The sequence below is a fragment of the Clupea harengus genome, chromosome 2 (genome assembly GCF_900700415.2).
Source record: "Clupea harengus chromosome 2, Ch_v2.0.2, whole genome shotgun sequence".
Taxonomy (NCBI): Eukaryota; Metazoa; Chordata; class Actinopteri; order Clupeiformes; family Clupeidae; genus Clupea; species Clupea harengus.
In genome coordinates this window covers 25707891-25728259 of record NC_045153.1, presented here as the reverse complement: position 1 = coordinate 25728259, position 20369 = coordinate 25707891, and the positions used below count along the sequence as shown (strand labels likewise).

General features: G+C 45.6%; 1 protein-coding gene across 4 annotated transcripts in view; it reads left to right on the top strand.

The window, feature by feature from the left end:
* grb14 (growth factor receptor-bound protein 14) overlaps positions 1-15266 on the top strand; it is a 43130-nt gene extending 27864 nt beyond the window's left edge. For 3 of the 4 annotated variants that reach the window (XM_012836478.3, XM_012836479.3, XM_012836481.3), the window contains 12 exons: positions 1597-1753; positions 3714-3835; positions 4000-4074; positions 4203-4340; positions 7272-7382; positions 8549-8644; positions 9052-9114; positions 11001-11117; positions 11610-11679; positions 12978-13065; positions 13967-14060; positions 14535-15266. In XM_012836478.3, the coding sequence (XP_012691932.2) occupies positions 1597-1753; positions 3714-3835; positions 4000-4074; positions 4203-4340; positions 7272-7382; positions 8549-8644; positions 9052-9114; positions 11001-11117; positions 11610-11679; positions 12978-13065; positions 13967-14060; positions 14535-14681 (1278 nt within the window). In that variant the 3' untranslated portion in view covers positions 14682-15266. Of the gene's footprint in view, positions 1-810; positions 1026-1596; positions 1754-3713; positions 3836-3999; positions 4075-4202; positions 4341-7271; positions 7383-8548; positions 8645-9051; positions 9115-11000; positions 11118-11609; positions 11680-12977; positions 13066-13966; positions 14061-14534 lie in introns of those variants that run through there. The other variant, XM_031558392.2, reaches the window with a different exon arrangement.
* The last annotated feature ends 5103 nt before the right edge of the window (positions 15267-20369 follow it).

Below are 20369 nucleotides of genomic sequence, written 5' to 3'. Positions count from 1 at the left end.
AAGACTGAGGCACAAAGAGCGTGGCAGCCGGCTGATCTTTACTGTGCTAGTCTGTACACACACACAAACACACACACACACACACACACACACATGCATGCACGCACGCACACACACACACACACACACACACACACACACATATATACACACAAACACACACACTGACACGCAGGCACTCACACACACACACACACACACACACACACACACAAACAGGCACTCAGGGGCACACACACACACCCCTCCCCTCCCCACCCCCTCTAACCTCCACTTTAGACAAGGGCTGACCCAAACCTCCATTACATTTAACCAGCACCTTTGTAATTGCTTCAGGAGTCACACAGGGCTTTCTTCTGCCTGCTCTGCCCGTCATGGCTGTGTGAATAGGTAGGTGGAGCCAGGATCCCTTTTCTCCTCCCGGGGTGTGTGTGTGTGTGTGTGTGTGTGTGTGTGTGTGTGTGTGTGTGTGTGTGTGTGTGGAGTGGAGTGGAGTGGAGGCAAGCCTTGAGCCAAGGCTCATTTTACTTTTTTTGTTGCGGGAGGGGAAGAGAAAGAGACTGAGCAAGCGAGGGAGAGAGAGAGAGACATAGAGAGAGGTAGAGAGAGAGAGAGAGGTGGCAGGTGATTGGGCAGAGCCCTGGTGACATATATCTGTGGAGTCAGGAAAACGCTGAAGCTCGGAGGCAGGCTTTTCTAATTACCTCATTTCATCTCCTCTGCTGCAGAGCGACAGAGAGGGAGAGGGAGAAAGAGAGAGAGAAAGAGAGAGAGAGCGAGAGAGAGAGAGGGCGTGTGTGGGGGGGGGGGGTCACCGCTTACCAGCTGGCTGAGGGAGAGAGAACGAAAGCGAGTGAGAGCGTGAGTGTGAGAGAGAGAGAGAGAGAAAGAGAGGGAGTCTGAACTGATGCATATTTCTATGTTACCCATAAAAAGAGCTGCCTTTTACAATGCTGTGCACACAGCCCTATATAAGCTGCAGGGCTAGCCCCGAATCGCGGGTGTGCCTGACTCCAAACAGAGGGGTAAGTTTGTGCTGGTTCTCCGTTATGTGTGAAGTATTTCTGTGCTTTGCTGGCATGTTGTAGCTCTGTGCTGCGAGGTTGTGGATGATTATAACTTGCAGATGTCTGTAACACACATTACACGGACTGGATCGGGTGTTGTTAGCCTTCCATTGTTTCTTTTAGCAGTTTGTTAAATGCAAGGTGTGGAGCGGTGCTGTCTTTCTCGTAGCGCTCGTGTAAGGGGCACATTCATAACTTTGAACTGGAGCGCTGGCAGATACTGCTTCAGTTTTTACTATCACCAGATGCTATGGTTGCGGGTTGCCGAATCACAGACTAGGTTTAAACTGAAGGGAGCAACAAAAATCGTACGACCGACTGTTAAGCGAGAATTTCAAATGCTCTCAAGTTATACAGTCTCTGTTCACTACTCCGACGTAATGAGTAGTGAGTGTGTGCGCAATGAGTGCGTGCGAGTGCAATGTAGTGAACACAGCATTAAGCCTTTTGAAAATACTCAGTAATTATGGGCGCAGCCCTTTACCATACCCCTCGTTTGTAAATACAAGTTGCCATTTTGTCATTGCAGGTAATCAAAGTGTACAATGAGGACAACACCAGCCGGGCCGTGGAGGTGCCCAGTGACATCACCGCCCGGGACATCTGCCAGCTGTTTGTTCTGAAGAACCATTACATCGACGACCATAGCTGGACACTGTTCGAGCAGCTCTCTCATCTGGGCATTGGTAAGGGTTGCTATTTCTGATGCTCTGTAATGAGTGACACACACACAACCTACAACTGGTGACAGAGAAAAAAAGAAAAGAGAAGAGAGGAAAAAGGAAAGAAAAAACGCTGATCCAAACTCACCAGCTTCACTGGGCCATTTTCATTTCTCCCTTCCCACCCTCCTTTGCAAAATTGGTGAAGATTTGCCAGCTTGGCTGGAAACACTTTTAACAACATAACTGGAATAGAGAGCATTGCACTTGGAATGTGGCACAACAGAGGGCACAACACACACACACACACACCCCCCAAAAATAAAGTTGCTCCTGGTTTTGTTTCTACCAGGGTCAAATACACACTCTGCAAACATGCAGCTAAAACAGTGCTTTTGTGCCAGCTAAGCCCACAACAAAGCGCTCCTGCCTGTTGTGCTCGACTGATCTTAACGTTTGCACTTCAGCCTACAGAGAGGGAGCAGAAAGAGGGTGGTGAGGAAGGGGTTAAACGAGCAGGGACTCCAGTGTAGAACTGGTGTAGCCTCCCCTCCACAGAGGAATATTCCTCAGCAGCATTCTTCACACCATTGCATAATACACCCATCTGTTCCGTCCTTAATCTCTCTCTCAAGCGCTCGAGCTTGCTTGCAGCGCTTCTCTCCGCCAAATGCCGCTGCTGGCCTTGTTCAGGCCGAGCCACTTCACCGGGTCAGTCGGCACAACTTCTTGGACAAACCCCCCCCTCCCCACCCCCCCAACCCCCACCCCATTGTTCTGTGAAAGGCAGGACTGTAAAATGAAGTTGCAGCGTACCTGCATGTGTGTTGCTTAAAATGGCAGGAATGCATTAGGGGGATGTCACGTTTCTTGTGATCTTTCACTGACAGGCCAATGCTGAGCGTTTCAGACTTTTATTTCTCCTCGAAGGAATATGGAATAAGTTTAAAAAAAAATCAGAATAAGACAGGGTAGCCAATTAGTTCTATTTAATTACAATACAAGTGGCTGCAGGTACCGAGCATTTCTATTGCAAACATGGTACCTTGGACACTTGACCCGATCTAAAGTCGCTGTTGGTAGAGAGAAGCTGGCAGCGCAACCAGTTTACCCGCCTCTGCATTATGCATCTGCATTCGTCTGGAAGCTCCTTCCTCCGTGCCATAATTGAGAGCTTCTTGTGCTTAAATGCAACCGCTGCATTATTCATCTGTCCTGTAACAGGCCTTATAGTCGCGCGTCACCTCCAGTGCATCACGGCATGCGCTGCGTGTGGCAATCCCCCCCCCCCCCTCTGCGTGCCAAGTGGCTGACGTCATGATGGCACGCTGTATTTATGACCTGTCCAAACAGAATGCTCAGAAGGAAAGATAAACACCACTTGAGCTGCTGTAATACGATTGTGTAGCCCCATTTGTTTCCGCTGGCCAGTGATCATTGATTATAGCCATGCTGTGGGACTTAATTAGGCCTGAATTACAGTACACGGTTCCAGATGATTAGCTGCAGCCAGCTGCCTTCCATTGATTAATGAAATATTAATTTGATTCATGTTTAATGATAAAGCGACTGCGCAGCTCTGCTTTATTTAGCTTTTGCTTGGCTATCGAGGGCTACTCATTAACGAAGAATCATTTCCAAAACTGGTAAATAGTTAATCCGGGAGGCAAAGCTTGGTTCTTGGAAAAGGCCAGTGACTTACTTCCACCAGCTCTGCCTATAAGCCGAGACCCTCAGGTGGAACAAGAGATGGCTTTATGATTGTAGAGGCCAACGAAGTCGAGCAGCTTGACCTTAAGTGCTGTATTCTTTGTCCTATGCCCTTCATTTCAAAATCACTTTGAGCAGGGCATTGAGAAGGAAGATCAGATTAAGTCATTAGATTACGCGGAAAGCCTCTCTGCAAAGCTGTCAGGCAACTCTTGCAGCATGGGTCTCCTGTTTTTGATTGATATGCGCATTTTTCCTCTTCTCCCATTCCCAGAAAGAACCATAGAAGACCACGAGGCAGTGATGGAGGTTCAGTCGGGATGGGGTATGGACTCGGACAGCCGGCTGTGCTTCAGGAAGAACTATGCCAAATATGAATTTTTCAAGAAACCTCTGGTGAGCATTTTACTGTTGAAAACTTTTGAAAAGAGGCTCCTGAGAACAGGATCCAGTTCCTAGGCTGCAAATAGCTTAGCTGTTTTAAGTATAAAGTCAAGTTTAGCTTGAGATGGCGTTAAGGTCGGAAATGCTGGTTGTGATCAATATTCTCATATTAACAGGACTTTTTCCCAGAGCACATGGTGTCTATATCTAGTGAAACCAACGGGATCATGAACCACTCCCAGCTCATACAGGTACTCACTTTCCTGCCTCTCGCAGGCTCAATCTGTACGGCTTGTAATTAAAGAGCATATATTAAAGAGCGGCTTGTATTAAAGGGCATGTTCTGATGAGACTAGACTGCTCCGTCCTTGTTCCACAGACATTTTTAAACTCAAGCACTTGCCCGGAGATCCATGGGTACCTCCACGCCAAAGAGCAGGGCAGGAAGTCATGGAAGAGGTTCTACTTTGTGCTCAGGAGGTCCGGCCTCTACTTCTCCAACAAGGGCACCTCCAAGGTTGGTCAACAGTGCACTGACACAAACAGGTGGATCTGGACAGTTACTTAAATATTTCTGTTTGTCCAAAATAGGCAAAATATGACCTTGTGGTTGTATTTGTGTAAGTTTGTAAAGATGTCCAGAATATACAAACGTTGCTTTCCAAGGTATTCTTTGAGAGACTATTCTCCATTCAACTAGAAACTGAGATGAAAAGATACCAAAAATGTAATATTTCATTTATATATAAAATATGTGATATAATATAAATAATAAAAATAAAAATAATATAAATATGTCTCTTTTGTAGGTGTTGTCCCCATGTTTCCATAGTAGTACTTGACAAAACACAGTTATTCCTTGAATAGAATTAAAATACTAAAATGCTGAAAGAATTGCAATACATTTTCAACCAGCAACTAAATATTGTAATACCAAATCGGGAGGCCTCTGGGCATGGTGTTGTTGTGTGAACCACAGCGCTACAAAGCCTAGTTCTTCTAACCTGTTCAGATGTGCTCCACTGGTGCAGCGAGGGCGAGCCTGTGCATCAGGCAGGCAGGCAGTGTGGGCCTGTGGGGTGCGGAGGGCCGTGTTTGGCCTAGGTGCTCAGTGCTGAGGAACTGGTTCAGCTGGATCTGAGCGCAGGGCAGCTGCCATGCCAGCCACTGAACCCTTCACACTGTTGACAGGTGAAGCTTATACCTTCCCATCGCCGTGCCAACCGGCTCTGCCCCTTCAATTTTTTCACTCTCTCTCCCTCTCTCTCTCTCTCTCTCTTTTCGTTTGCGACAACAAAAAGACGACAAAAAAATTCAATTCGTTGGAGGAGTCAGACCTGAAATGACTCTCTTTTGCTCTCTATCTATCTCTCTTGTTCTCTCCTCCTGTCTCTCTCTCTCTATTTCTCTCTGTTGTTCCATCTCTATATAGTATGGCCCATTCATTTCTGACCCTCTTCTGTTCAGTGGCAAACACTGCTTGGAGCTTGTGCAGTCCACTGGCAGCCTGGGATACCTGTGTGGCACAGTGTGAATGGGGAGCAGTGCGGAGGGTGCCACAGAGCCAGAACAAAGAGCAGCTTTGTGCTTGTCTTCTTGGGAAATGGCTCCCCCCCCCCCACCCTGCCTCCCTGGCAGGCTTGTTAAGATAAAGTGTTAGCCATTGCGACACATACTCCTGGCCTGCATCCCTTGTGCTGAATGTACACATTACACCTGGAATGTAATTGATAGGGCAAGATTGGCCTTCCCTGGCCACCGTAGGGTGTGCCAACACTAGCTTCCCCCTTTTTATGGTTAGACATTTTGGAACTAATTGTGTGTGTCTGTGTGTGTGTCTGTGTGTGTGTGTGTGTGTGTGTGTGTCTGCATGTGTGTGTGTGTGTGTGTGTGTGTGTGTGTGTGTGTGTGTGTGTGTGTGTGTGTGTGTGTGTGTGACTGTGTGTGAGTGTGTGTGTGTGTGTGTGTGTATATGTGTGTGCATATGTGTGTGTGTGTGTGTGTGTGTGCTTGCATGTATGTGTGTCTATATGCAAGTGTGTGCATGCCTCTATATAGTTGGCCATGTAAGCACTAAGCCATACTTGACCCCTGACACATTATCTTAATCTCATCTCATACACACACCTATCAGACTTGTACACAATCATACTCTATATACTCTCTTCCTTACACACACACTCACACAGACAGACACACAGAAATATACACAGTAAGTGTACCGAATCTCGTACTCCCTTTCACACACTATCAAACCTACACATTTTATCAACCTAAGGCAAAGTCCACCATGCCTCCCAGGCATACACTCTCACTAGCTCACTGACAAGCCCTCAGTCTCACACCATAGAATGATTGGAGGGGGTGTGCAAGAGAGAATAATTGCGTATATGAAAAAACTTGAAATGCATGAGAGACATGATGAGGGTGAGAGTGAGATTTGAGTGAGACAAAAAAGGTTCTTTATTAGGAGTTTAGGGGCACTGGTGAAGTCATGGTGTCTTCATTATATAGTACATGAGAGAAAATTCAATGCTTGTAGTTTCTCATAATCCATCTATCCACATATCAAACCCTCGCAGTTAAACCTCTCGTACTCACACTATCAAAGTTTTGTGAATGCACAATAATGCTTAATGCTTGTCGGACAGTTTGTCCATTTGATAGGGTGTAAAAAGTATTATCGTTGGGGTTATGTTTAAATAACTTGTCTCTCATAATTGTGTGTATGTGCTTGTGATTGTGTGTGTGTATGTGTGTGAGAGAAAGAGAGTGAGTGAGAGAGTAGGTGTGAAATGTGTGTGTGTGTGTGCGGTTCTTTTTTCTCCTTAACCTCCAAAGATAGATGACTGACTTGCTTTAATTGCCCGTATAAAAAACCCAAGTAAAACCCAGAGGGCGACACAGAAGTATGGCCCCTTGCATTGTTGCGCTGGCCCAAATCCTCTTCACTGAAAGCTCCTAAGCCTTACTTGACGTGCTCTCTCTCTCTCTTTCACGCGTTGACCTCTGAGGCTTGGGAGGGCTTCGCGCGCACATGTACGGCCGCCCCCCATCTATATTACATTACAGCGTTCATTTGTCTGGCATCTGTCTTCACAGCCTTCTGGATGCTCGGCATTGCTGGCGTGTTTACGTTCCGACCCCCATACCCCGGCACCACTCCCCCCTTGCAGGCCGCCCGCTGGGCCGGGGATGTGTGTGTGTGCTGGGGTCAGCGGCGGAGAGTGCAGCACCCTGCCCTCATTGCATTAGCAGTTAAATGGAGCATCACAAGTGCTGCTGGGGTGGTGGTGGTGAGGGGGGTTTGGCCGTATGGAGGGGTACCAGCGAGGGTGGTGTGGGAAGGAATGGGGTGTTGTTGCACAAACTGGTGACTAGTCCTAAACAGTGTGAAATATACTCTTTTCTCTCCCTCTTTTCTCTCATCCTCTTCTCCCCTTCCCAGGAGCCCCGGCACCTTCAGTTCATGGCTGAGTTCAGCGACAGTGACGTCTACACGCTGCTGTCCGACCGCAAACTCCACGGAGCGCCTACGGACTATGGCTTCTGTGTGAAGGTAGCTGTTTGCCCTCCCTTTGCTCACCTTCACAACGTATACATGTTGCCCTCTGCTGCTTGTCCTCATCTTATCGTCACCATATCTGCATTCATGTTCACTATCAAACCGCCCCGTTCAAAGCGATTCACGAGGGCGGCATGAATTCGATTCAAGCAAGTTACTCACATCAGTACACCGTACGACACCTCTTGACAAAGCTTCCAGTAACTGACCCATGTCCAAGTTGAGGCTGCGGTAGTGAGGCAAGGCAACTGCAGACCAAAGCTAGTGTTGAGAGAAGTGCTTCAGGTTCGTCAGAGTGTGTCGCGTTGTGTCTTTGCAGCACACTAATCTACGACGAGCATCTCACAAGAGAGCGAGCCGTGTCACACGTCGTCTCAGCGCATTTCGGAGCAAACAGGTTCTGTCTCATGCCGTGAGATACCTGTCAGAATGGCAAAAGATCGTCTGTCCCTGGCGCAGTGCGACTAAATGCATCTTACAAAGAGAGAGAGAGAGAGAGAGAGAGACTTAATATTGTGGCAATAAACCTAATTGACCTTCCGTGTTATCTCAGCCCCATTGTTAAGCGTCGGAGGTAAATCCCCGCTCTAATCGAGCTCTGTGTCTGCCCTCTTATCTGCGAGGAACTTTGGGATGGTGGTGAAGTGTGCAGGGGAAAGTCCTGCAGCCTGAACAGAACAGCGTGCTTGAGCGGCGGGGGTGTGTGTGTGCGTGTGTGTGTGTGTGTGTTTGTGTGTGTGTGTGTTTGTGTGTGTGTCTGTGTGTGTGTGTGTGTGTGTGTGTGTGTGCGTGTGTGTGTGTGTGTGTGTGTGTTGGAGGGGGGTGGGGGGTGGGGTGGTGGTGTTGCAACATGGCAGATAATGGCCCACGCATATGCGGATGATTTTTCTATCATATAAGACAAGAGTCTGCACAGTGCCCACAGCAGCCTCAAAAGGGTGGTAAATGCAGTTCCATTGTGTTCGAATAATACCCCCATACAAAGGGCATTGTTACAGACTTAACAATGCCCTTTGTAAAAGAGCTATTCAGTCTCACTTTCACTGATAATAATTGATGTGCTTTCAAGTTTAATAGTGTAAGGATATTTCCGTTTCAGTTTTTTTCTAACTGGATCGTTTTTTTCCCCTTTTTGTTGTTATTGTTGTTGTTGTTGTCAGCCCAATAAGTCAAACTCGCCACGGGACCTGAAACTGCTGTGTGCGGATGACGAACAGACTCGGACCTGCTGGGTCACCGCCATCCGCCTCTTCAAGGTATCACAACGCACGACTTTAGTCTGCTCTCTTCATCCCATCACTCAGTCGTTTAGTTCGGCTTTTCGCTGAGCCATGACTGATGTGTCCTTCCTAGTTACCAAAGCGCACACAGAACGTGTGACAGCTGAAAGACTTCTCAGTGGAAGTATGCGTGTAAGAGACCATTCCTCACAAACACAGTCACACCGCTGTCCCACTCATGTGTTTATGCTGCCTGACCAAAAACCTACATCTGTCAGAGCTGCTCACATATGTAGGGCATATGCTTGTCTTTTCACGTGAGAGCTCCCAGCCTCCCTGCCCCCTTCCCCTCTCCTTGCACCCCCCCCCCCCTGTCCCCAAACCCCTGTCAGCATACAGTTTTGATGAGTGGCTGAGATCTGGCTGTTGTTTTGTGTCCACAGTATGGGATGCAGCTGTACCAAAACTTCCTTCAGCCCCACCAGAAGCAGAAGTCCTCTCCCATGGTACGTGACAAGTGGGCTGTCATCCCTACCACACAACACAGGGGGCTTCACAACACTTTTTGACAACAGCCAAAATGCAAGAAGGCTGCGACTTGAAAGAGATAACATATACAATATATACATAAATACAATGTAGGCAATGTTTGGGTTTGCTGACACACACACACACAAACACTCACATACACACACACACACACATATATACACACACACACACACACACACACACACACAAACATATTTCATCGGTAAATTGATTGTCAAAACAGGCCCTTAACCATAAAAATAATGCCTGCCACAGGCAATACACCAATTGACAGGACTTCATAAAGCACGATCAATACTCGCAGGAATTGCAAACAGTTTTTCGACCCCCGCCACCTCCCACCCCATCCATCCCCCTCTGTCCAAATGAAAGTATTCTGAATGGGTAAACAGTCTGTCTATTTTAGTCGCTGGAACATGTTCGAAGAGCCTCAGCACTCTAAAAATAGCCTTCGATCAGCTGCTCTCCGACTTAACAACTCGTCACCTCGGACTGGCTGTCAGAGGAACGTGGGGGAGAGGGCTCAGGCATGAAGGGCCACGTAAGCCCCCCCAGCAGCCCGGGGTTCAACTGCTTCTGAGAACAGGCCTTGGACAGGGGGGGGGATTAAGTTAGGCCACAGGATACGCACAGGGGTCACCCTACTCCCGGGTAGTCCGTACAGGCCACACGATGTGCCTAAACTGCCTAAACTAGCCCTTTCCACATCGCAACCCCCCCCTCCACCCCCCAGGCCTCAGCCCCAGCCTCCCACCCCTGGTCAAGCCAGAGTTAGTGGCAAGAACAATCCCGAAGTTAACCAGTTTTCTGAAGTTGTGATTACAGATTTAGCCCGTAAGACGGTTATTCCAAAGAGGCCCCCCGCTTGAGTTTATTTGACTCTTTACTATCAGCAGTGGGGGCGAGAGGGTCTTATATACGCTGGAATGTTCTGAGCCTCCGGGGCGAACACTAGTCACTTTGTGTGTGCCGGCCTGGAGGATTTGGAGCCCAGCGGGCTTTGAGGAGGAGGAAGCCTGCAGCGCTCTAAACACGTCAAAGGGCAATAAATAAATAATAAAGGGCAATAAAAGAGGCATTTCCTCTCCAGAGCGATTAGAGAACCAGCCACTATGACAGCTTAAAGAACGGCAATCGCTGCAACAATGTCTTTCTCTCTCTCTCCCTCTTTTTTTATCTTCTCTCTCTTGAGTCCTGTGAGTCTTCTCTAGGACCTAAAGCCATGTGAGAGGCCTGAACCCAAACATAAACATACATAGATGCGCGCGTGCACAATCACACACACACACATTCACACACACATGCACACACGCGCACACGCAAACGCACACGCACACGCACACACACATTCTCACGCGCACACACACACACACACACACACACACACACACACACACACACACACACACACACTCACACACACACACACACACACACACTCACTCACACACACACACACACACACACACATACTCTTTCTTGTATATATATATATGCTGATCTTAGGCTTACACTAATGCGGTTACAAGTAAATGTTACATTCTTAGAACACTGGGTGGCAGTGCATTACCACAGCGTCATACCACTGATTATTTTGTTTGTCTGCCTTAACCCCCGTAAATTGCTTGTGTGTGATGGGTCGGAAAAATTCCTGTGTGATGTCATGCCGTTAAGTGTTCTGTTTGATGCCATTAAGGCATGCAGTTTCAAGAAAATAACAATGTGGGTACATACATCTGTGTGTGTTTGCGTCTGTGTGTGTTTGTGTGTGTGTGCGCATGTGCATGTCTGCGCGCGCGTGTGTGTGTGTGTGTGTGTGCGCGTGTGTTTTCCATTCCAGAGGAGCATCTCGGAGAACTCGCTGGTGGCCATGGACTTCTCGGGGCAGACGAGCCGAGTGATTGAGAACCCGTCAGAGGCGCTGTCAGTGGCAGTAGAGGAGGGCCTCTCCTGGAGGGTAACGCACCGCTGACCCCGCTACATCATCCTCCCACCCCTCACCCCCGGCGCCTCGTTGTTTTCACCGCACCCCCCACCTCCCTCATTACCCCCCCCCCCGCCCCCCCTGTCCGCATAACTGACTCATACACAAGCAAAAACAAAAGCCAGGCCTAACTCGAACAGAAAGTCCTTCAGCCACATCATCAGCGGGCCGGCCAGCACACGAGGGTGGTCCGGAACACCCACGGCGAGGCCCGTCTGTCACACATTTCACTAATAATGCGGCGCTGAACTCCTCTGTCAACAACACTCTTAAATCAGAGGGAGCGTACGCCATTCCCATCTTACACAATGACTGACATTTAGAGGGAAATGCACACAACACATATTTGGGGCAAATACAGATTGTGTCATCTGTTAGCATGACAGGGGTCCCGTTCAGAGATGGGGCATTATTATTAGTTAGAACTTTTCTTGTCATTTATTTAATTTTGTATCCCCTTCGCAGCGGAAGAGTTGCCATCGACTCAGCTCTCATGGAAGTCCCTCTTCTTCTCACAGTCTTATGGCCGGCATAGGTAAGCATGTACGCACACACACACACACACACACACACACACACACACACACACACACACACACTCACACATGCTCACACACATACAGACACACTCATTCACACATACTCACACACATACACAAACAATGTACACAATCCATACAATGATCACATGATCAAAGCCTAAAAGGCAGACAAGACAGGACAGATCAAACACGTTGAGGTATTATATCTAGAGCGGAGAAGAGGGACATTTTATACACCACTAGACAAAAGAAAGTATAAACTAACGCATTCATTTCTAGAAAATATTCTCTTCATAATATGTTGATGGGCAATCATAAGAGAAAATGGTTATAAAATCCTACCTGTTGTGAAAAAAAATCTAATTTTGAATTCACAGCAAATGAAGTTAGTCAGCCAAGACGTGTTAGTGTCAGCATGTTGTTCTCTTATGTTGTAAAGGGTCTAATAGAGCTAACAAGCTGTGGAGTTGGAATTGGTGTGAAGCATGTTGGAAAAGCAGATGGCATTTTTTTAACAATTTGATTTCATCATGACATGATTGGTATATGTCCAAAAGAATTTGTATTGACATCATCATTTCTTTTATTGGGCCTAAATGCAGTGTTGTCTTCTGTATGATAAAAATACACAAAAGGGGATTCAGTTGCCTGTCCGCAGCTAGATTCCACTCCTGTGGTGAGCAGTGGAAATCACAAAAACAAAAGCAATCTAAGCTAATCCAACCAGACCCTTGTGACCCTTTCAGAAGAAAGAGGAGAGACAAAGACAAAGACAAAGACAAAGTTACCAAGCAAACTTAATGCTAATAATGCAACTGAATCTATAGAGGCTCTTGCAAATGCACCATGACATCAATAAGTAAAGTTTGATCCTGTTATGATTAGAAATCGATGTCTTTTTGAAATAGTTTAAACTTGTAGATTCTTTGTAATATTAGCTTGCTAACTGCATGAATGGAAGCATGGCATTTGAGTGTTAGCGAGGGGTCTTGCTAGTCTGGAGGAGCTACTGTGTCATTGGGTGACAGTGTGATATACAGTCGTTGACAGAGCAGGGATCACATACATTTTTTGTCCAAGATGCCGGAGGAGAGGGAATAACAATGCAGATGCTTCATTAATATCAGTCTCATAACATTGCTAAGTGATCCATTTAGCAACCATCTAGAAAAAGAAACCTGACACACTACTACTACTACACTACTACCCTTTAGCACATGTTAGCGTGTGCCGTGTGTTAGCCCTGCGTCCGTCATTATGTCTCTGACACACACTGTCCTCTGCTCCCCAGCCCTCCACCTGGCCCAGCCCTGGTTCCACAGCAAGCTGTCTCGAGAGGAGGCCCATCGCCTGATCTCACAGCAGGGCCTTATCGATGGGTACGGGCACTTACAGTCATCCTCTGGAAAGTCAGACGTTACTGAATATATATCACCCAAAGCTGATGTGATATTTACACTCAGGTGCAGGTGCACGTTGTATGTTGGAGAGGGCAGCGTAACCTTGACCAGTCCGCAGAAAGTGCACACTGTCCCTTCTCATTTTGTACAAATTGTGAAATGTACGAAACCTCCGCCCTATAACCGTAATATGCAACCGTAATGGTGTCATTCAGTCATGTTTTCAATCATGTTTTTAGGCACACGTTGCGACAAAATGACACCTAAAATGGGCGCTAACATGTCAGTACATCTGCCCCTCAGATGGCAGTGATGTGATATCAATGTTTTAGACGTTTTAAATGTGATAGCTGTGGTGTCAGACGTTACCGATGTGATATCCGTGCTATTGCACATAAATCCACCGTCGTGAGGTCTGACACAGAAATAACAAACTGTGTGTCAGTGAACATGCAGTGGTGTAGAGTTTCCACAGCTATTTCTGGCTGGCTCGTGGACAAATTTACCACCATCTTCTGCTGTCATCTAACATTACTTCACAAGCCCTTGTCACGGGTCCAGTTATTCACACGGTACATTTTTTGCCCCCTGTCTGTTGCCCTGGGGAAGCGAGACATACGTGAAATGGGAGTCATTTGGAGAATGGCAGTGCATTTTGAGCCCAGTCTGGGCAGTTACTGTTTACATTACATAACCCGCCACCAGATGAAAGAGCCCCTGTGTTTGGGGCAGCGTGAGGCCTGGAGATATCATCTTGGTGTTCTCCGGCTCCCAAAAAGCCCCAGCCGAGAAGGCAGAATAGGCATCCAGCTGGTGAAGTGGGGGGGGGGGGGGGGGGGGGGGTGTTGGCGATGCTGAAAAGGTTCTGTTTTGTCCGCAGGGTTTTCCTTTTAAGGGACAGCCAAAGCAACCCGAAGACATTTGTCCTGTCACTGTGCCACATGCAGCGAATCAAACACTTTCAGATCCTACCTGTGAGTACAGCTGCCCGCAACCCGGCTCTCTACATGTGTGCACGTCTCATATTTAATGTTCATCTCACGGCCTGCCCGCCAGTGTGTGTGTGTGTGTGTGTGTGTGTATGTTTGTGTGTGTGTGTTTGTGTGTGTGTGTGTGTGTGTGTGTGTCTGTGTGGGGGGGTGTGTGTGTGTGTGCATGCGTGTGTGTGTTTGTTTTTGTGTGTGCGCGTGTGTGTGTGTGTGGGGTGTGTGTGGGGGGGGGGGGGTGTTTCTGTTATCCTTTGTGCTCATATGGGTATAAACAAATATATGAGTGAGTAAAATGGTTTGTGTTTTGGTTTATAAATGTGCTTTCATATGTTTACCTCTGTGCCTGTGTGTATGCAGGCCTCTCAGGCCTTCACGTGTATGTTTATCTTGTTTGACCGACTGTGTGTGTCTTTGTGCGTGTGTGTGTGTGTACATGTGTGTTTGTGTGTGTTTGAGCAGGTGGAGGATGAGGGCGAGCAGTTCTACAGCCTGGACGAGGGTCACACGCGCTTCAGCGACCTGCTCCAGTTGGTGGAGTTCTACCAGCTCAACCGAGGGGTGCTGCCTTGCAAGCTCAGGCACCACTGTGCCAGGATCACCCTCTGATCCCATACCCGCTCCCGCCACCCCCCCGCCCGCCGTCCCCTCCACCCGCTCCCTCCCCATCTCCCCCAACCGCACCTTAATGCCACGGGGGGAGGAGGAGAAGGAGAGGAGGACAGAGAAGGGAAGGGGGGCGGGGGGGGATGCGGGGTGGGTTTCTCTGGAGGTTCACAGACGCATCCCGTGCCTTGGATCTGATGGACAGGAGCCTCGGAAACTGGAGCGAGTGCAGATGTCAGTGACGTCAGACGCAGCCACTGATCATAACGGACATCCGCAAGAAAACAACTCCACAACACACACACACACACACACACACTTATCCAACTGTGGCAACAAGCTATGAGAACAAGTGTGACCTCTCCATTTTTGAAAAGGGCACATGATACAAAAGCTGTAGTGAGAAACAAAAACAAGTGTTTAAGAGGACTGGCTATTGGGTTCTAAGTTTTTTGCAATAAGGTGAGTGGTGAACGGACCTACCGACAAGTGACTAGAAGCGTATGAGCTTGTTCTGCAGTGGGGGTTGCCTGCTCAGATGCGGAGGGGGAAAAGACATGCTTGAAGGATGTGAGGGTGGGGGGGGGGGGGGGGGGGGGGGAGCACAGCCCATGTGGTGCAGTTGATGTACTGTATATAAATATAGAGTCAAAACTGTTTGAATAGTATGTGTGGACATTAGCCTGCTAAATGCTCACTGTTTGTGAATGAACCTCTCCTTCTCTATGGTAGCGAACTGTCAGTCCAATTCTGATCGTTGACAGCAGTGGCCCATGTTGCCATGAGAACAGAGTGAGAGAATAAAAAAAAGCTATGGTATAGCCATAATCATTGTGCACAATAAAGGAAAAAAAACAAGCTTTTTTTCTTTGGTCAGGAGAATATCACAAAATCAGGTTGGAGAGGATTTAGGAGGTTTGAAGTGTACAGCGGTGCAGACCACAGTCCTCTCTCAATCTTGTGGGTAAAAAATGCCTCTCTCTCTCTATCTTTCTATCTCTCTATCTCTCTATCTCTCTCATTTTAATCACGTGACAAAATATTCAGGTATTTTATAAATATGTGATGTTTTTTTTTTGTTTGTTTGTTTTTGTTTTTGCTCATTGTTTGAGATGCGTGGTTATCAGGTGATAATGCATTTCTGTGCATGCTGTATAAGCTGGAATGTGACTGTTGTAGTGGCCTAAAACACCAGCTGAGAGACAATGCACATACTGGGCAGTACACTACTGTACGCCAATCTGGAATGTATCCATTACATTATAAGTCTAGACTGACACTGCACCCTTGAATAATGTTGTAGCAGCATAATGTGGTTTACATTTTAGAGATTCCAACCTCAAGGCATAAGAAAACTTATGATACCATCCACTGATTATCAGTTACTATGCCAGAATTGTTGTACATTGAAATTGATGTTTTTTTTTGTTTGTTTGTTTTTGTTTTGTTTTTAGGTTGTATAATGCAGATTGACAATGTACTTCAACTGATTTTTTGGTATAAAATGGATGGTGAGGTCATGATCGTAGATTTACTTGATAAGAACAATGATATGTGGTTTCTTCAGGTGACGGCCTGTGATATAGCAGAAAATTCTTCTTTTTTTTAAAGAAAGAAAGAAATACAATGACACAGGGATTCTCATTCAACTATGATGGATGTGTTTTAATGTAAAAAAAACAAACAAAAGATGACATAAAGAGAATACACATGACTATTTGACCAATGTACTTTTAACAGCCAGATAAAGAAACATGAAACAAAAATAAATGCATTTTGAGCAAACTGACAGGTGTATGTAAAATACAAACAGAGAAAACAGTGCTTTCAAAATGTCAAGAAGAATATTATGAACTGCATTATCAATCAATGCTAATTTGCACTGTTTGAGTCCAGTTTTATAATTATGACCTATTAAGTAGGCTATAAGTTGCTCAGTGAACTCAAATTTATATAAAGAAATCTTACATCTTTTGGAAATAATCACAATGAAATGGTATTAGTTGACAATGTTAATTGCACTGTAGTTAAAACACTGGTAACAGTTCCTGTTGAGTCATAATGACTGTTATAGACTTTTAATGGCGATGTCTGGAGAATCAGTTTCTTTCCTTTGCCTCTGCTCTTACCCAGCCTGGTCTTTGTCAATGGACCGAACTAGTGTAGTGTATGTGAAACGACCATGTATATATAATTTATGTCTTATGAAGTCATGATGTGTCTGATGTTTTTGTCAGCGTCACTTGTGAGGAGTGTCCAGTCCTGATGAAGCTTATTGGAGGTTTTTGTTTCAGTTTTTTTTTTAGGAGGAGTTTACATGTTATCAGATATTTCATTAAGTTCTCACCTGAATTAACAGCATTTTGTGGGAAGAGTAACCTCCAGTTAATTGAAGCATAATTACTTGTCCTACATTAGAGAGTAATCTGGCTGATTAAAAAAATGAAGATTTCTTTTATCCAAAACATTGTTTTCTTCTATGAGAGTGAAGTAGTTTAAGGTCCATGAGACCCTAATACCAATGTTTACATTTAAACACGATATGGAAGAAGATAACATCATGAGGAACATCTTTCAAAGCATTTGTAACTGGAGAAAATACATAGCAAATGTGCTCATTTTTCGTGTGTGCAATGCCAACAATGATGAACATATTCAAAATTGTCCTGCTTCAGCCACTAGATGGCAGGCTTTAGCTTTTCACCAAAGGCTGAAGCAGGCTAAACAATTACTGACGCATGTTGGATCATTTTTCAGGTTACTCTCAAATCGGTCTACTGTTTCTTAATTAATTAGATTGTTTAACATCAATAGGTCTGATTGTATTGTACATGCTATTTGGTTTGAAGTAATGAGGTGATACGATTTGCATATTTCATTGATTTTCAGTGATTTTTAAACAGTGACATTTATTTAGACACCCAAAAAGAAAAGACAGGGAGTTAACTCATTGAAAAGACGATCAATAATACGATGGCCAATTACTGAATTTGACCCAGCCCAATTGATCTGATACAGTGCTTTTCTGTCTGTTTGTGCAGCTTGGCAGCATATTAGATAACTATAGTTGGACTATGAATTAAATGGAGGACACATATATGTACCTAAAACATTGTAAGTCCATAGGTTTATAAAATTCTCAGTTCACGTGTTCCAAACACACACACACACACACACCACCTTTTCTCCACGACTGAATGGAAAGCCTCTGCCTTTTGCTTCTCGGGCATTGCTATTTTCAGTTTTCTGTAAAAAGAAAAAGGGAGGGAAGGAAAATAGAACACACACACACACAGTTCAGATCCAGGGAAGATGTTTGCGCACACTATGAAGTCTTAAACGCAGCCCTGCTTCCAGGGTCTGCCGCTTAAACGCTCTCTTGGATGTATTTCTCCCATTGATCCACATCTGGCTGCAGGGAGAGACTGCGTCTGAGAGAGAGAGAGAGAGAGAGACGGCTCTCTCCTAATGCATTCCTCCTCCTAGACGCAGTCCAAACAGCCTGTGGATACTTGAATTCAGGTTAGGGGCTCGCTGTCTGGCTCGGCCGATCAGACGCACATCGCTTAGCACCGAACGGTCAGACAGACAACACGGCCGTCCAGTTCCATGTGCACCTCGCCGAGGAATGAAGCCGAGCCCACCTGAGCCTGCACAGGGGCTAGTCGGCCTAGGGCTTCTCGGGGAGAGTCTGTGTCTAGGCATGCTCAGGAGAAAGGCTCTGGAAAGTTCCTTAGCCGAAGGGTCAGTCGAGCCCGTGAGGCACATCTGAGCATTGTCACTGTTAATGTCATGGCTTAATGCCACTTTTGCCCCAAAGGAAGGACAAACACCGCGACAGAGGTAAGCAAAGCTGATAGAGGTCAAAGGGAGGACATGACGGCAAACTATTTCCTATTCCCCGTCTGTGGTACAAATAATCAAAGCACTACAGTAGTTGCAGGCTACAGGACGAAAGACAGGGACAAGAATTGAAATATACCATTTAAAATATTTTAATGGCCAAAGAGGTATCTGAACGGGAAACTCTGAGCTTTGAGCGTGTGTTTCCTCTTTTAAGTGATTCGTGAAACTGGTTTCAGACTCATCTCTTTAGCAGTAGTCCACCCACTTGGCTGACAGAATATTTGCATTAACTATGTGGCTCATCTCACTTGACATATGTTGTTGGAATATCCAATGGAATGAAGATAGAGCTGCATAGTCAGGAAGCAGACCCATTTCACAGTATAAATAGATGACATGCTCATATGCTTGAACAAGGCATTGTTACTGAATTTCGCTGAAACTATGAGCAATTTGATTTCATGCTGTTATCGAATCGAGTCAGTTTAGAAGATAGCCTATTTCAAAGTAATTGCTACACTGAACACAACTTTAGGTCTACAAGTATTTGATTGGTTGACATCAGAAAGATCCTGTCAATAATGTATTGTCTGAGTGGATGTCTGAAATGACTTGTACTGTACCCTAGGTGTGTGAGAGACATGTTTGTGTCCCTACAAAAGAGATACTTGGTGAACATGCGTGTCCCTGTAACTCCATTGGTGGAGCAAGCTCTCAGCCTCAAGGCCATGTCTCTGTTTCCGAGGCAGCACACAACCCAGTAAAACCTTACCACTGCTGTACTATCCTTTCAATAAAAAATACAAAAAAACACCTGTTCAGTGAATACATCTACAAATATATTTTTGTCATAAGATGTGAAAGTCTAATTACACAATTTTACGACAGAAAAAAACAAAGGGGTCTGAACAGCCAATATATAATTATATTATATACTTATATTTGTCTAGTGTAGTCAGTGCTAAGATTAAAAAACAGTCCAAACCACAAGCCATTAAAATTCACCTTTCAGGGCCATGTGGGATTCATTCTCCACTCAGTGGACTTTTTTCTGATAAATTATGTCCAGGCTAATTGCTGTTTCAGTGCAGGCTCTTTCAATTGTATGCTAACCTCAAATATTCCTTTTTTTTCCCTCTCAGTTCCTTTTCTTTCTTTCTTTTTTTATATATATATATTTGATGCAGAGGTCTTGGTACAAGAGAATGGTGAGTATCCAGCTTTGTTAATTACATGGATAACATTTTCGCTCATCAAATAATGGATGTGCTTTGCAATTTTTTCGTTTTAATAATCAATTACTGGATGTAATTCTCGGCAGTGTCACAGGAGAGTCATGCAGTCTCATAAGGCAAGACGTCCACATTGTCTGTCTTTGTGGGGGCTCTGTTTCTCTGTTTTTTTAAGCACTTTGGGGAGCTGCCTCTGTGCGTCACTCGCACGCATTTCATATTGTTTCTCATTACTGGATGCCTCAATTAAGGCCGGGATGTTTTCACTCCTTCGGATGTGGTGATTTCATGGTGAACCATATTCAGGCATCCACATAAACACATGCAGGGGTATTCCCCAAGTACCTCCATATCAGTACACACACACACACACACACACACACACACACACACACACACACACACACGCAAATAGGAGTGGTTGAGGGAAAAAATGAGTGATTGTATTCCCAAATGCAGCTTGACAAACATAAAAACACAAACCACAGAAATGTAAAAAAAATAAGAAAAGGCTTTGTGATTGGAATTAAACATGCAAACTGGCATGTTTAATAAAACAAACTAAGGTAGTGTGTGTGATCATATTCAGCATACCTTAGAGCTCGAATGAAAC